This window comes from Elgaria multicarinata, chromosome 4 (genome assembly GCF_023053635.1).
Source record: "Elgaria multicarinata webbii isolate HBS135686 ecotype San Diego chromosome 4, rElgMul1.1.pri, whole genome shotgun sequence".
Taxonomy (NCBI): Eukaryota; Metazoa; Chordata; class Lepidosauria; order Squamata; family Anguidae; genus Elgaria; species Elgaria multicarinata.
Window position 1 is genome coordinate 147,717,573 of NC_086174.1, and position 16,193 is coordinate 147,733,765.

Here is a 16,193-nt window from a genome sequence, read left to right on the forward strand (position 1 = left end):
CCTCCGATCCGCTCCCGCTTCTCCAGTCCGAGGAGAAGCGGAGCACATCCCTAGCAATAATGGCACTATTCCTATTAAAAGAAGGTAAAATTGGGCTTTGAAGTGCTGAATTTCTCACACAGGTGTTAGCAGTTCAAATGAATTTATATTAAATGATGTTTTCAATTTTTAGAAATGTAGTTATGCAATGTATTGTTTAAGTTCAGTAACTCTTCTTATTTTCAGAACAAACACCAGAGTTATTGCAGAAATGTAATCTTACTGCTTTGTTTTTAGTTGAAATGAATAGTCAGGTTGAAAACATAGATGAACCTACAGAATCCCAGAAAGAAAATTAATCCGTAGGTAAGTCTGTTCATTTTTCTTTTCTATGGTCCTTTTTTTTAAAAATAAAATAAAAAAATAGAGCTGATTCATACATAACATTTGTTCAGGTTTTGTACCTATGAAGAAAATGATGTATTCCGTCAAAACAAAACAAAATCCTGTGTCTGAGAGCATGAATTCCAAAATTCTAGACCTCAAGAGATCAAGGATTGTCTGCAGATGAGCTTTCTCAGCCTTGGTTCACCTGAGATGTTGCATTCTCCAGATGTTCAGTCCCAGCTGTCAAGGGGTTGAATATTTGTATGAATAAAAGAACACCAGATTTGCTTTAATAATAGGGGTGAAACAAGCTGCAGAAGGATACAGCCATGACAATTCTCGTGTTTGCAGAGAACGGAAAACAAGCTGCCACCATGGCAGAAATGGCTGCCAGTTGTGTCCATGGCCCAAGTCACAGTCCCATTTCTTCATTTGCTAGAGGAAATAATGCCCTTCTGTGACATTATCTTGACATCCCTTTATGTGCCACATTTTCCCAGTTGCTGCAGGTATGTTGACTTCTGCATCTGATCCTGATAGTACAGAGGTGGGCAACACGTGGCCCACGGGCTGCATGGCTGTTTATGTAGGGAAGGGGGAAAGGAGGACAGGTCTCCTGTATCTTTTAACAGTTTATAGAAAAAGGAATTTCAGTGGGTGTCATTTGTATGCATGCAGCACCTAGTGAAATTCCCTCTTCATCACAAGAGTTAAAGTTGCAGGAGCCCTGCCCTCTTTTGTATCTGGTCACTAGTATTTCAACAGGTGTTGCATACATACAAATGACACCTGCTGAAATTCCCTTTTCTATACAACTGTTAAAGATACAGGAGCCCTGTCCTCCTTTTCATATGGTCACCCTAGTTTTTGGGCCCTGTCACAGTTCCCTGCTGTTGCCACCACAGCATTTGCTGTTGCAGTGGCCAAAAATGCATTGATTTAGCGGGGAAATCAGGCATGTGGGAGCACGTGCCTTGTTTCTGAGCAGAATTGCGCTCCAGAAAGCCTCAGAGAAGTGCAATTCTGCTGGGAAACATGGTACATGATCTAAACAAGGTGTGGGTCTTGTTTCCCTTCTAAATCGTTGCGGGTTTTGCCACTGCAGGGATGGGGAGCATACGGCACTCCAGTTGTTGTTGGACTACAGCTTCCATCATCACTCACTATGCTGGCTGGGGCTGATGGGAGTTGCAGTCAACACCATGTGGAATGCCACGTGTTCTCCATCCTTCTAATAAGAGACAAGGGATCATATATGGGAGCTGGGCAATCATCACTGAATTTATAATATGCAGAATTATAAATGGGGAAAGGAAGGGGGATAAAGAGAGAGATGATTGGGGGGTATTTATTTTTATCAAACAATGTGGCTGACACTATACCAAATAAAATATAACGTTGTTGGACAGGAGTTGGCAAATAAATCTGATAACAGTGTGTGTGTGTGTGTTGGACCAGCACAAGCCTAGCTGTGGCAAAGTTAGCAATTCAGGAGTAGCTGAATGAGCATGTTGCATGATGCCATGTCTTAGGAAAACGATAAGCAATGTATACTGGCTCGAATGACGTTTGGCGGTCTGGGACCTGCATTCTAGGAACAATGCTTGTGTGTCATGCGGATGTTGTGCCCTTGGCTCTGCATTGCCAAATGCCTGCTCCCACTAGGCTGCTTTTTGAACTGCCCTGCTTTCTGAAAACTCAGTGCTGTGCCGCAGCCGAGCTGGATTACAGGAGAAAGCAAAGAGGGCACATAAATATGGGCCGGGACCCAAGCAGCTTGATTCCTAGATAGAAAGAAAAGACACGCCTGGCTGGAAGAAGACAAATCCCTGCCAGGCCCTAATTATCAAATTCAATTTCGAGTTCCCTGCCAGGCATTGCAGAGACACAAAGAGGTCCTTCCTCTTCTTTTGTAAGACTTATTACAAGATACCAATATCATATACCTGCAAGATGTGTTATTTATACCCATAATGGGATTTCATGTACCTCAAGACCTAATACAGAAGCTTTATAACAATAGCAGCTCAGTCACAGAGATTTTAAAGAGTTTTATTACTCTGTGTACCTTTTTGTCCTTGTCAGTTTATTGACAATATGCTGCACTGCTGTGGATGGGCGAGAAATACGGTTTGTTGTGACCTCCGTTTTAAAGGCTGCCAAGCAAAAAGAAAGTGGGGAAAGCACATAGCGTGGCCTGGTTTGCACACGATGGCAGGCCATGATTTAAACAACCAGTGGGTTGTCGTGCATGTGCGGGAGAGCGGTTGTGTTGCCTTCTGCTTGCCTGCCATGTCTGCACTTAATCAGCAACCTACGATCGGCTAGTCAGGTTGCAGATTATGTGAGAACCCAGAGCACTAGGTTGTTTAGGAGCTAAAAAACTTAGTGGTTTATTCCTAAACAACCTAGTGTTCCAGATTCACTCGTCATGCTCAACAACCTACGACCCAGCTAATTCTAGGTTGCTGATTAAAAGAGGAAGTGGCTGGTTGCTGCAGGCATTGCACCCAATCTGTCCTGCTCCTCCCCAACAGCTCATGGGTTATTTAATCCATGGGCTGGCGTAATGTGTGAACTGGCCCAATATAACAATTAAAATGCTACATTTGAAAATTCTTCTATTCCGTTCCACCATCTAATTCATATTCTCTCTCTGCATTTATGTACTAAAAATAAAGCTGTCACATACTTGCTATTTTAGAAATAGTTTCAAAGGTTGTGACCTCCACTGAGTAGAAAAATATAACTAGTTTCTATGAGTTGTTTTCATTTAAATGGAAACGCTCTCTTTCTCACACGGTGCTGAACTGAATTATTCATTCTGTTCCACAAATACAAGAGTTAGGTGATGTCAGATGAAATTCACAAGTGGCAGGTATAAAAAACAAAAAAAAGTAAGTCTCTCATTATTAGACAATGTGGTTGAGTCTTTGCAAACCTTGCTCTCAAGGAAACCATAAATATTTCACCTGACATAAAATGGAAGCAATTATTCGGAACTTGCGTTACTACTGTCCCTCAATACCTTGGGTATTTTTTTTATTATTATTATTTTAAAACACAAAATAAACATCTTACAAAAACAACAACACAACATACTACATACATTTAACTAAATGTTGAATACATATATATTGAGTAAATATTATCTATTACTTATCCTATCATACAATATACCATTCTTAACATATAAGTGCCCCCCCCCACCTCGGGATCTATTCCTGCTTCCAAAATCTCATGCTTTCTTCCGCTGGCGGTTTCTCACTTCCTTTAGAAAACACAAATATTAGGAACTGTTTCCAAATTCCTTCAAAATCATTTGATTTAGCTATACCTCTTCTCCATTTAATATTACTTGTCAATTTATCATTAATAGCTATATCCCATACTTCTTTGTACCATTCTTCAATAGAATATTCCCCTTGAATCTTCCAGTTCCTAGCTACAATCAATCTCGCTGCAGTCAGCAAATTCGTTATCAGTTCCTTAATTTCCTTTTTACATTTAAAATCATCTTCAAATAGTGACAGCAATGCAACTTTTGGTGTTCGTTCTATCTTCATTTCCACAATTTCTTCAATCTCCAAAAACACCATCTTCCACAATTTTTGAACATAGTTACATTCCCACCACATATGCAAATACGTTCCTTTAACCCCACAACCTCTCCAACAATTTTCTGATTGCTGATTATTTATCTTATTCAATCTAACCGGAGTTAGGTACCACCTCCATACAATTTTAAAATAATTCTCTTTTATTCTTACTGACATATTTCTCAACGCTCTTTGTTTCCATAATCCCTCCCAACCCTGTTGTCCTATTTGTACCTTCAAATCTGTCTCCCAAACCATTTTACCCGAATTATCCTCCATCCCTTTCTCCACCAATATTCTGTATATTTCACTCATCAACCCTTTTAACACTGTTCTTTTCTCCCTTTCATTATCTTTCTTAACTATTAGTTCCTCAAACTTTGTTAATTCTCTACAATCTCCATTATCTCTTACCCACTTTTTAGTCCACTGTTCTAATTGCCTATAATTTAACCAAGTTAATTTTTTATCCTTCAGAACCTCTTCCATATCCTCTCTTGTGCTCATTCCTCTTAACCATTCCCTTAATTTCATTTTATTTTTTTCTATTAAAACTTTACTTAATCTACTCTTTAATTCCTCCGGGAAATTCTTCAACATTATTACTGGTGACAAAGGAGAGCTGCTTGGAAGCAGCTCCCCTTTATATTTACTCCAAATTTCCCAGTGAGACCTCAAAAGCGGGTTATTTATACTTTCCACCCATTTTTTTTTCCTTCCATAAAAAATACATTTTCCAAATTAGTCTCTATATTACTAGTAATTTTTTCTTCCATCCAATCTAATTCCCCTAATCCTGTAATTGCCTCCACTATATATCTTAATCTATTAGCTACATAGTATAATTTAATATTTGGGAGACCCAATCCTCCCTTTTTTTGGCTCAAATACCATTTACTTTTATTTACCCTTGCTTTCTTATCACCATTACAATAATTATTTATAATCCTTTGCCAACTTTTTAGCTCTAATTCTGAAATTTTTATTGGTAGCATCCTAAACACAAAATTAATCTTTGCTAAAATCTTCATTTTTATTAATGCTATTCTTCCAAACCAAGATAAATTTAACCTTTTATATTTTTCCAATTTTGTTAAAATCTCTTTTTTTAACACATTTAAATTCTCTTTCTCTAAACTCTCTAGCTTCTGCGTAATTTTTATTCCCAAATATCTAATCTGATTCTTAACTCTCATTTCTCTTCCCTTTTCTTCCCAATCCTTCTCTTCCTTTTTAGTATAATTTAAACAACATCATTTCTGATTTAGACCAATTTATTTTTAACCCCGTGATATCCTCAAATTCTCTCAGTTGCTGTTTAATTCTCCCCATCTTCTCTATTGGATTTTTTATCGTCAACAACGTGTCATCTGGAAACATATTCAATTTAATTTCTTTCCTACTACCTATTCCTTCAATCTCCTCATCTTCTCGTATTGCATTCGCCAATAATTCCATTACCATTACAAATAGGACTGGTGAGAGCAGACATCCTTGCCTTGTCCCTCTGGCTAGTCGTATCTTATCTGTCACACCATCATTCACTACCACTACGGCTGTATTTTGAGAGTATAACTGTTCTATTATCGCTTTAAATTTATTTCCAAACCCCATTTTATTTAAAACCATCTTTAAAGCTTGCCAGCTCAAACAATCAAAAGCCTTAAAAATATCCAATGCCAGAATTCCCGCTTTAACCCTAGACTTATTTATCACCTGTATTACATTTAATACTCTTCCCACTAAATTAGACATCTGTCTACCTGCCACAATCCACATTGGTCCTCCCCTATATATTCCTCTATAAATTTATTCAACCGCCTTGCTAAAATAGTTGAAAAAATCTTAGCATCTTGGTTTATTAATGAAATAGGTCTATATGAATCAGGGACAGTCAAATCTTTATCTGGTTTTGGTATTAAAATTATTAATGAATGTTCCCATGATTCTGGCGTTCTATCCCCTTCCAATATGGAATTATACAAATTCAATAATTTTGGTACTAAAATTCCTTTAAAAACCTTATAATATTCTGGACCTAAACCATCTACCCCCAGTGATTTACCCGGCTTCAAGTTCTCAATTACTTCTTCTCCTTCTCCTTGAGTTATTACCTTTTCCATTAACTCTTTATGCTCTATTTTTATTCTCTTCTTTATATACTTTTCTATATAAGCTTCCAAATTTTGTTTTTGAATATCCTTTCCCTTATACAATTCTTGATAAAACTCCTGAAAAATCTTTACTTTATCCTTCATTGTATGACAATACTTCCCTTGTTTATCCTTCAAAATCCCTATCCCATTCCTGGCTTTTTCTTTTTGTGTGAGTCTGGCAAGCAATCTAGAATTCCTATTACTGTTTTCAAAATACTCCCTTTTCATATATATTAAATTTTTTTGAACCTCCTCTAAATTTAAATTTTCTAATTGTTTTTTCTTTGCTTGTATTTCTATTAATTTATATTTATTTTTAAATTGCCAATAATCTTTCTCCATTTTCTTAATCTCTTCCTCCAATTGTTCCTGCTCTGCTACTTGTTGCCTCCTTAAATTACACATTTCTCTAATACATATCCCTCTTGATACTGCCTTCATGGTATCCCAAACTACTGCCCTTGACGTTCCTCCCTTCTCATTAATTTCCCAAGACTCTGTCAATTCTCTTTGCATTTTTTCTACCACCTTATTATACTTCAAAAGTTTTGTGTTTAGTTTCCACCTAAACGCTTCCTTATAATTCTTTTTAACTGTAAACTCTAAACTTAACAATGCATGGTCTGTTACCTTTATTACCCCCATTTCCATTTTACATACCTTACTTGCAAACTCTTTTGAAACCATTATATAATCTATTCTAGAGTATGTCTGATGAACTGAGGAGTAGTAAGAAAATCCCGAATTCGATCCATTCAATAAACGCCAACAATCTACATAATCTTTTTCTTTTACTAGTTTATTCAGTATAGTAATATTATTTCTTTTTTCCACATTTGTGGGGTTTGATCTATCCACTCTATTATCCATTACCATATTAAAATCCCCAGCTAAAATAAGATATCCTTCCCTAAACTCCTCTATTTCATTAAATAAATCCATAAAAAACTCTCTATGTCTCTCATTAGGGGCATAAACATTTACTAATGTATATTGTTCACTTTCTATTTGCCCCTTTATCATAAGATATCTACCATTATCATCCTTTTTTACAGTTTTCAATATAAATCCACTTTTTTTTGAGATCAAAATTGCTACTCCATTTTTTTTGACGTCCCTAATGACTTTTCATAATAAACAGACCACCTTGTCCGAATTTCATTTACGCCATCAAATTTTTGGTGTGCTTCTTGCATCATAATAATATCAGATCTTTCTTTCTTTAACATTTGTTCTATTCTCCTCCTTTTCACGACTGCCCCCAGACCTTTAACATTAAGTGTTGATACTTTAATGTTCTTATTCATAATCACCCTTTTGATTTTCCTTCCGATCCCGTGTGCTCTGCAACTCATAAACATACACAACAACAAAAATAAAAATAAACCCTGAACCCCCCTTCAACTCCCTCCCTCCAACCCTATTAATCCCCCCCAACCCCTCTTCCCCCCCACTACCTTCCCCCTCCCCATATCCCTGTGAGTCTATTACTCCGGCCATTATCTAACTTAGGGGAGAGGGGGGAGGCAGGCCCCCGCCATAACGGCAAGATCTCTATACTTAACTACTTAACGTATTATTATCTCATAATACCATTCCCCATTTTACCCCATCCCTGACGCCCCGGCTTTGGCTCCATTCCCAGCTCCAGCTCCAAGACTTGCATCCTTAAATAACCCCAAACTCTTCAGCAGCTCCTTGCCCTGCTCCAACGAGGTTACTCTGTGTTGGCCCCCAGCATAGGAAAACTTTAAAAAAACAGGGTAACCCCAAGAATATCTCACTGTATTTTTTGTTAGCGTTTCAGTTATTTGTTTAACGCTGCGTCTCCATTGGAGTGTTTGCTGACAAAGATCGTTGAATACTTGCACTGCTTTGCCTTTATATTTAATCATGACCATAGACCTCAATTTCTTCATCACTTGCTCTTTTTTGTAGTAACTGCCAAATCTCACAAGAATGTCTCTGGTTGATCCTCTATAGTTTGCTCCTCCCACTCTATGGATCCTTTCAATATCACAGTCTTTTATATCCAAATCTGGCATCATATCGTTGAACCACTTCAAAACTATTTTTCTCAACTCCTCTGCTGGTTCTTCAACAAATTGTTTAATTCGTACATTACAACGACGACCCTGATCTTCAAGCTGGATCAGCTTTAGATCTTGATCTTGAAATTTCACCTCACAACTTTTTTCAAAGACATCCTGTTTTTTCACAAGTGCTTTTACTTCCACATCCAGCTTCTTTATCTCTCTGTCATTCTGAGCGATTTTATCTGCAAGCACCCCCATCCGTACTGCTGCGTTTTTTTCATTAACATCCATCTTCTTGCTCAATGTGGCAGTGCTGTCCAGAATCAGCTTCTTCAATTCTTCCAATGCAGTTGAAATTGGCACCATGCCAGATCCCTCCGCCATCTCGACAAATCCGTTACTTTCGCTTCCACTACTTTGTGAGTCTTTTTCTACAGACACTTTCTCAAGACGGGCCAAATTATGATTAGAAGGATGAACTCTTTGCCAGGAAGCCTTCCCCGGTTTTTTTTTTTTTTTTCAATTTTCTAACGTTCGGCATGGATCTATTTTTAACTCTCAGTCAATGTCCCGTTTACAGTCCACACGCAGATAAACACTTTATTCTTCGGTGCTTTTTAAAGGGTGAATTTACTGCCAATTAAACCTTTCTCTCAGATTAGGAGTATATAAATCACCACTTTATCAGACTAGAAGACAGGAGAGCTCTAACATTCCAAAGTTAGTTTCATTTTCTTACTCCCCCCTCCTTCCGTCTGTTTACAGCCAGAGAACGGGCTGCTTTCCTCCTCCTTTTTCTGAGTCTGCTTCCGAAAAACAGGATTTTCACCCTCTCTTAACAATCATAATCATCTTCCTTCATTTTCATTAACGACCCATGCCTTTTAAAATGAGATAATTAGCTTTTCAGATCCCCCCAATCGGGAGCCCTTAAGGAGAAACCTTACCCGCCATGGCGTCCGGCTCCGACCCCACCTTGGGTATTTTGTGAACCGCCCAGAGAGCTTTGGCTATTGGGCGGTATAGAAATGTAATAAATAAATAAAAATAAATACCTCAGGTATTAAGTGTGGTTAGATTTGCAGCAATTCTGGGCTAAATTACTGGATTTTACCTAAGTCGGCAGAGGCTGTAACTAAAACTGAATTCCCATTGCTACATTGGGACTGAAAATTGGCTATGTATGTTTACCCAGAAGTCAGTCTCATTGAATTCAATGGGATTTACTTCTGGGTATGTTTGTATAGGATTGTAGTCTTAAAGTCTAAAAATGTGTCTGGCGATGGCAGTGTAGGTACTTCATTCAGATTGTATTCCTCCCTCCCCATTGAAGTGGTGGACACCTTCCACCAGTCGAGTGACCTTAACTGGATACAAACCAGTTGTATCCAGCAAATTTGAGGGCATGGGGGCTGCAGAGGGGAGGGGGGTTGCAAAAAAACCACCACCTCCCTCCCTCTTCCTTTGGTGGACGCCTTCTGTCAGTAGAGTTGTTCTTTCTCTGGTCTCTCATGAACAGGCTGACACCATTTTCTCTTTGTAACAACTACCTCTTTATACAGCCTTCCAGTACTTTCTTCACCACAGTATGTAGTGCTCTTTATTTCCCCCTCTGGTAGCTTGAGAGAATGCATCCGTGACTATTTCTATATATTAGGGCTGTGCACGGAACACACACACACACCCCGGATCCGCTTCGGATCCCGATCTGCAACTTTCGGATCTGGTCTGCTCCGCACCAATCTGCCAGTGGTCCTCTTCGCTGCGGAGCTCTGGATCCGAATCGGAGCTCTGCAGCGGTGGCAGCAGCAGTGCCAGGTAAGGCCTCCCTCCCTCTTCCCCCCTTACCTGCATCAGTCCACAGTCCCCATGGCTGCTTCAACTGAGCCCGAGGACTCAAACAGGAAGACCAGGCCGCAGCTGCTGCCTGGTCTTCTGGTTTGAGTCCTTGGGCTCAGTTGAAGCCACTGCTGGACAGCGGATGGATGCAGGTAAGACCCTTCCCCCCTGCCCCCTTACCTGGCTCCACCACCATCACTGCACGGGTGGCAGTGGCAGCAGGGCCAGGTAAACCCCCTCTTGCGCACACCACTTACCTGGTCCGCTGCGGCCCATCGCCAGCTTCAATGGAGCCCATGGCTCAACCCGGAACTGTAGGCCTACACTTCCGGGTTGAGCCATGGGCTCTAGTGAGCCAGCAACGGGCCTCGACGGACCAAGTAAGACCCCCCTCCCCGCTGCCCCCTCCCCTGGCTCTGTAAGGCCCCCTTACCTTTTTTGTGGTGCTCTGGATCGAGGCAAAGGATCCGCCTTCATCTCGATCCACTCCGCGATGCTCCGCTGCCCCCCAATCCTCTTTGCTTCCACCTTAAGGGGATGCGAAGCACCCCATCCGCTTCTGCTTCTCCGATCCAAAGAGAAGCGGAGCACAGCCCTACTATATATTACAAGAGTGACTTAATGAGAAAATGGGGTTGGGGGAGAATAAAGAAGGAATAGGGATAAAATATATAAGAAACTCAGCCAGTATACTGAGTGAAGATATGAAGAAAGTAAGATAAAAGTATACTTAACCAAGCAAGAAGCAGTATAATTGTTTACTTATAATGAAAAGATAATGGCAAAGAAGCATGCAGCCTGGAGGAGGGAGGGAGAGAGGGAGGGAGCGAGAGAGAGAGAGATGAAGGACTTCTGTCACCCCACCAGGTATGCCTGCATATCTGATTGGCATGCAAAGAAGAGTTCAGGTAGATGGGAAAAGTGTCAGAACAAAGAATCCCTTTCATTCTAGACCTTCTACAGAGTTTGATGTTATCACCTTGTCTGATCAAAAAGCTTTTATCTGGACTAAAGAAAATTTAAGCAACCACTAATTAGATCACCCATTTAATAAAACCTCCTCTAATTAATATTTAAATATCATTATGTGATGTTTAGCAGAGTCTCCCACTTCATTCCCAAAAAACCTTTAAAATAGTAAGTACTGGAGAGATTAAAACTTTGACGGCTAGAAAATCTTACTCTTTTTGGGCAGAGTATTCAGAGCACGTATGATAAAATTCTTCCTTCCAGTTCCTGCAACACTTATACAAATGGGTGCAGAAGGTTTATGGTACAATACACAGCAAATTCTAAGCGAATCAAGATTTATAACTGATGCTAAACAATACTTCGGTTTCAGGGCTTACCTTTTAACTACTCACTGATGATGATGCGCAGAGATAATTGCGGTTTCTCTCTAACCTCCTCATAATTAAGAGGAATAGTTCATGTTTTAAACTATGGATGTCAAACAGGATAGCAAATATTACGCTCAGATCATGAGTTTTACCAGCTCTCCATGCTCGTTTTATTGCGAGATGAGTACTTACGCCCATAAATATCCACAACCTTTGCAATTAATTACTCAGTGTTTCAAGTTGATGTCCCACTGTTTTATCAGCATGGCCAGCATCCATCAACTGTTGCTGTTGTGTATCCCTAGGTCTCACAGAAATGTACATTACTTCCCTGTTTTTTTTTTAAATGGCCTGGCTATTTTAATATGTACTATATTACTTACAGAAGAATGACCTGGCTCCTACACTACTGCTTTAAAATGGTTTGTAACAGTAGTGACAACTGTTGAGGCACAGGACATGCTGCATATACTGTCTTCAAAACGTTTTGAGAGTGTCATATCCTGCTTAGTGTAGATCTGGGCCTTGTCTTTATATGTTCAGTAAAATAACATGAAGCTTCCCTACTTTGGTCATGGTGTCTGGACAACGTGCTCAAGAGCACATATGCACTGATTAAAACACCTGTAAAAAGGAACTGTGAAGCAACTGCAGAATCCTTTTTTCACGGGTGTTTTAGGCCTTAGCTAGACCTAAGGATTATCCCAGGCAAATGGAGGGTTCATCCTTGCCTGCTCCGGGTATCCCGTGTGGCATTTGGATGCACAGGGATAATCCCGGGATATAGGCCTGGTCTAGCCATGGCCTTAGTCAGTGCACCTATGTCCACCAGATGTGTATTGGTAACTTGTAGGATAAAAAGGTGCAAACTGAGAAGTGGGGCAAAAGTGCTCCTGTCCCAATTCCAAAATAAATTTTAGAAATTCTCCAAGTTGAACCAGAAGGCAGGTGGAACTGAAGGCAGGCAGAGCAAACCTATAGAAAAATAAGGCACAAGGAACATCTGCTCTTCCTTTTTCTTCACATGTGTTTATAAAACCAAAAGTTGTCAAATGTAATGTCAGAAGCAGCCCTCAGAAAGCACACATCAAATACAAGTGAGGTGACTTAGTTCAAGGTGTGGACAGAAAATAGAATCCCAGATGTTTTGGACTACAACTCCCATCACTCCTTTTTTTTTGGATTGGCCATGCTGGCAGGTTTCCGAAGGCTGAAGTCCGACACATCTGAAGCTCTACCTTCTGCTTGGCCGGATCTCCACACATATATAAAATGTTGTTTTTTGAATCATTAAACGTATTGTTTCATTACGATTTTATACGTCCCCGGGCACATGTATTTCTTAAAATGTTTCTTACCGTTGTGTTGTCCATAGATATGCGCTGATCTGGGCCACACAATGTATTTTTAATAGTTTTCCCCTCAAATCCCCCGTCTGCGGTTTGTTCCTCCCGCTTCCTGTTTTCTTCCATTGCCCCTCCTCCGAGAGGGAGGCAGGGATGGAGGGAGCCTCCAGCAGGGTTAGGGGATTGATCCCATTGATTTCAACTGTTTACATCACATGCTGGCTTCCCTTTGAGGAAAGCCCATTGAACAGAGAGAGTCTTACTTCAGAGTAAACACATATTGAACAATGCCCATACACATGCAGGGGGCCTCCAGCAGGGTTAGGGGATTGATCCCATTGATTTCAACTGTTTACATCACATGCAAATCATGGAAAGGGGAAGGGAAGTTGTGGCTGCAAAGAGGAACACAAGGCAAGAAAGAGTTAAAACGGCTGCTTCCTTGGGTGGGAAACGCGGGAAACACCCCCGAGGAAGGTGATTGGCTAAGGGAAAGCATTTGAAAATAATAGTATGTTTCTTAAGGACACAATCAGCCACATTACAGAAAATACAGCTACTTCTACAGGTAAGATCAGAAAATATAATGACAGGAACAATAAGTGATAAAATGATAAAAACCAAGCGTCATGTGGTGGGATAAGATGGAAAACACAACTAAAAACGTTTATAAGAGGTTTATTCATTTATGTGTAGATCCACTCCTTGTCTCTGCTCTAGTAGACCTCTCTGCAATGTATACTTTCAGTTGTTTACTCTGTGAACTACTTCCCCACCTTTCTTTCTCCACAGAAGACCATGATAAGAGAAGAGAACAGGGCGTGGAACAGGAACTGCAGTCATCGGTGCATTATATGACAACATTCTTGACTAGCAGAAAACAGCACACCATGGCGTGCAAAATGGGGATGTGGGAAGGGAGGGTGACAAAGGGACAACCATTCTTTACATTAATTTCTCTTCTCTGTTTCATTTTGTTCAGTAAAACGACATGACGCTTCTCTACTTTGGTTGTGGTGTCTTGGTTTCATTTTCTTTGCTTCATTCCTGTATTTCCTGCACCTTCTTTTGGCAATCTAACCCCTCCTTTCTGCAAAAGATATGTATTCTTTGTTTCTAAATATGGTTTCTTATGATTACTCTTCAAGGCGACATGCGTAGAGGACATTTTAAACATGGACCCTCAAAAGTCTACGGGTTTGTTCTGAATGGTAACAAAGCACTTGATTCTGCAGCTACCTGCAGTGAGCAACGACGGTGGCAATATCAGCCCCTTTGCCTCTCTGGTACTTTCAGCCCGCCAATGCCAGTGCATAATAATTTCAGCTTGTTAGACTTTTCCTACTTCCCATAGAACAGCACAAGAAAGGAGTGCATAGAGATTTTAGTGTGAATAAAGATTTGGTTCAAATATTACCAGCCCCAAGTGGAAACTGCTGGGGGGGGGTGAACCCTCTTCCTTTAGGCTGAGATCCCATGCAGGGACTTCTAATGAAGCCAGAGGCTGGAAAATATTTCCATGTGGAGATTTGCCATATGATGGGGCTAATTCATCTGGTAAGAGGCTTGCAAGCAGTACAAAGTGTTTGCCAGTGGCCTCCACGTAGGAGCAAATGACATCTGAATTGGCCTTCAGACCTATGCTTTAGCTAGGCCAATCTGGATGGCTGAGGTTACCCACGGACAGAATGAATATATGGAGACTCCGTCTATCAGTGGGTCTGAATCCTGATACCTAAGCATGGACCATCCATGCTCAGTTCACCTTGGATTGCCAAACAACAGGGGGTTGGTTTCTTTTTCCCATCCTGCTTGTAAGCATTCTAAGCATTTCTCTTTGACTAATTAGACTTTTCATATGACAATCAATCTCCACAATTTGCCAATTCTTTGCTAATCTACCCATGGCGTGAAACATTTAATCTACCCTAATGGTGTTGCTGCACAGGTCAATATTCTATTGTTTACTAATGGGTCAGCACCCCTAATGTCTCCGGAACAAGACTAAATCACCTCTTTATTTTCAGTGCCCTCTGAGTAAGAGGGATTGCAGATATTCTCCATCTAGCACATTATAAAATATGGCTTGTGGCTTTAACACTTTCCTGTCAACTCTTGTTATATTTTAAACACTTTTTAATACAAAAAAAATAATGCAATTAACAGTTATCAGGTGACAAATGTTGTACCATATGTCATCTGTTCTGCTAGCAAATGCTGTGCTCAACTTAAAAAAAGAAAGAATTTTACATTCATTTTTCAACCATGCTGTAAATTAAAATGATACCCTACTTGCAAGATTGAAAGAACACGCAGCATGGGTCCAGGGTTTGATATTCCGTAAACTATTTTCCAACTGCTGTTAAACACAATTAGAGGAATGTTTTTTTTTACGTTATCAAATTCTGGTTTTCACTTGATTATGCATACACACCATCCTCTAAAATACAAAAATAAGAATTATCTGGCTTCCAAAAAAATTAACAAAGGGTTGTGTGCGCATGAAAGGAAGCTGAAAATAAATGGCCCTGCTCATTTTGTAAGATTCCGCAACATGAATCTGGCATAAGCTAGGAAATTGTTTAAGCTTCCTCAATTGTATAAGGAAATACAAATTAGTTCGTGGCATGCTATTTGTGGGCAGATCAAAAAGCAAAGATTGGTTTTAAATTTGACCTATAGCTGTGTTGCTTAAAGAGCAATATTTCTGTATGAGAAAAAAAAATCCACTGTGATATGAAAGGGTGACATTTTCAACTACTAAATTCTCTGTCCTTTTGAACCATTCTTTACTGTGGTGTCTGGAGCTTTATTTATGGAAGTACATAGCTGCTAATATCAGCATTAATATGGACCTCAGTTCAATATATAAACGTTAGAATGACACCCACCCAATTACTGCTTTATAATGGTGAAATGTAGAATCTACTCATCGCTCTTAACTATATGGACACTGCAGTGTCCATGTAAATAAACTATTAGAATTACATTTTGATCCCTTTCATCTGATACTCTGCTATGCTTAGGAAGAATGTATTTTAGTCTTCCATTTACCCATGGAGCATCTGTGCCTCTTTTCTTTTTCATTTCTGCTAGGTGGAAAAGGAGATCTCTCTGCCTGCTATCACCCCCCCCCACACACACACACAATTCTCTTTGTATTGATTTGTCATTCCTGAAAGATTCCACTTACTGTGATCAAAGGACTAGCTAGCTGGGCATCAAAAATTATCTGAATTAGCAAAAGCAGTCTGCATGTGCAAGCAGTCTGAATACCTTGCCTGATTTGATCCATGTGTAAAGGTTAAAAAAAAATCCAACATGCAGTATACATGGTGTAACCAAATGGCAGCCTTTACTAGTTTGCATCTGTGCACACACTGCTGCTCTTATGGTCTTTATGGTTCCGAAACTTTTACATCAGACTGCTGTACCAAAGTGTGAAGCAAAGATGGAGAGCTCAGAATAGGAAGGTGGAAAAGATAGATGAACGTTGCAAATTTTTACTTAG

At 39.8% G+C, this 16,193-nt stretch overlaps 1 protein-coding gene across 4 annotated transcripts in view; it reads left to right on the plus strand.

Annotated features, from left to right (window-relative positions):
* MACROD2 (mono-ADP ribosylhydrolase 2) overlaps positions 1-14,807 on the plus strand; it is a 1,544,544-nt gene extending 1,529,737 nt beyond the window's left edge. For all 4 annotated transcript variants that reach the window (XM_063125349.1, XM_063125348.1, XM_063125350.1 and 1 more), the window contains 2 exons: positions 277-345; positions 13,475-14,807. In XM_063125349.1, coding sequence (XP_062981419.1) covers positions 277-338 — 62 coding nt within the window. In that variant the 3' untranslated portion in view covers positions 339-345; positions 13,475-14,807. The remainder of the gene's footprint in view (positions 1-276; positions 346-13,474) is intronic.
* The last annotated feature ends 1,386 nt before the right edge of the window (positions 14,808-16,193 follow it).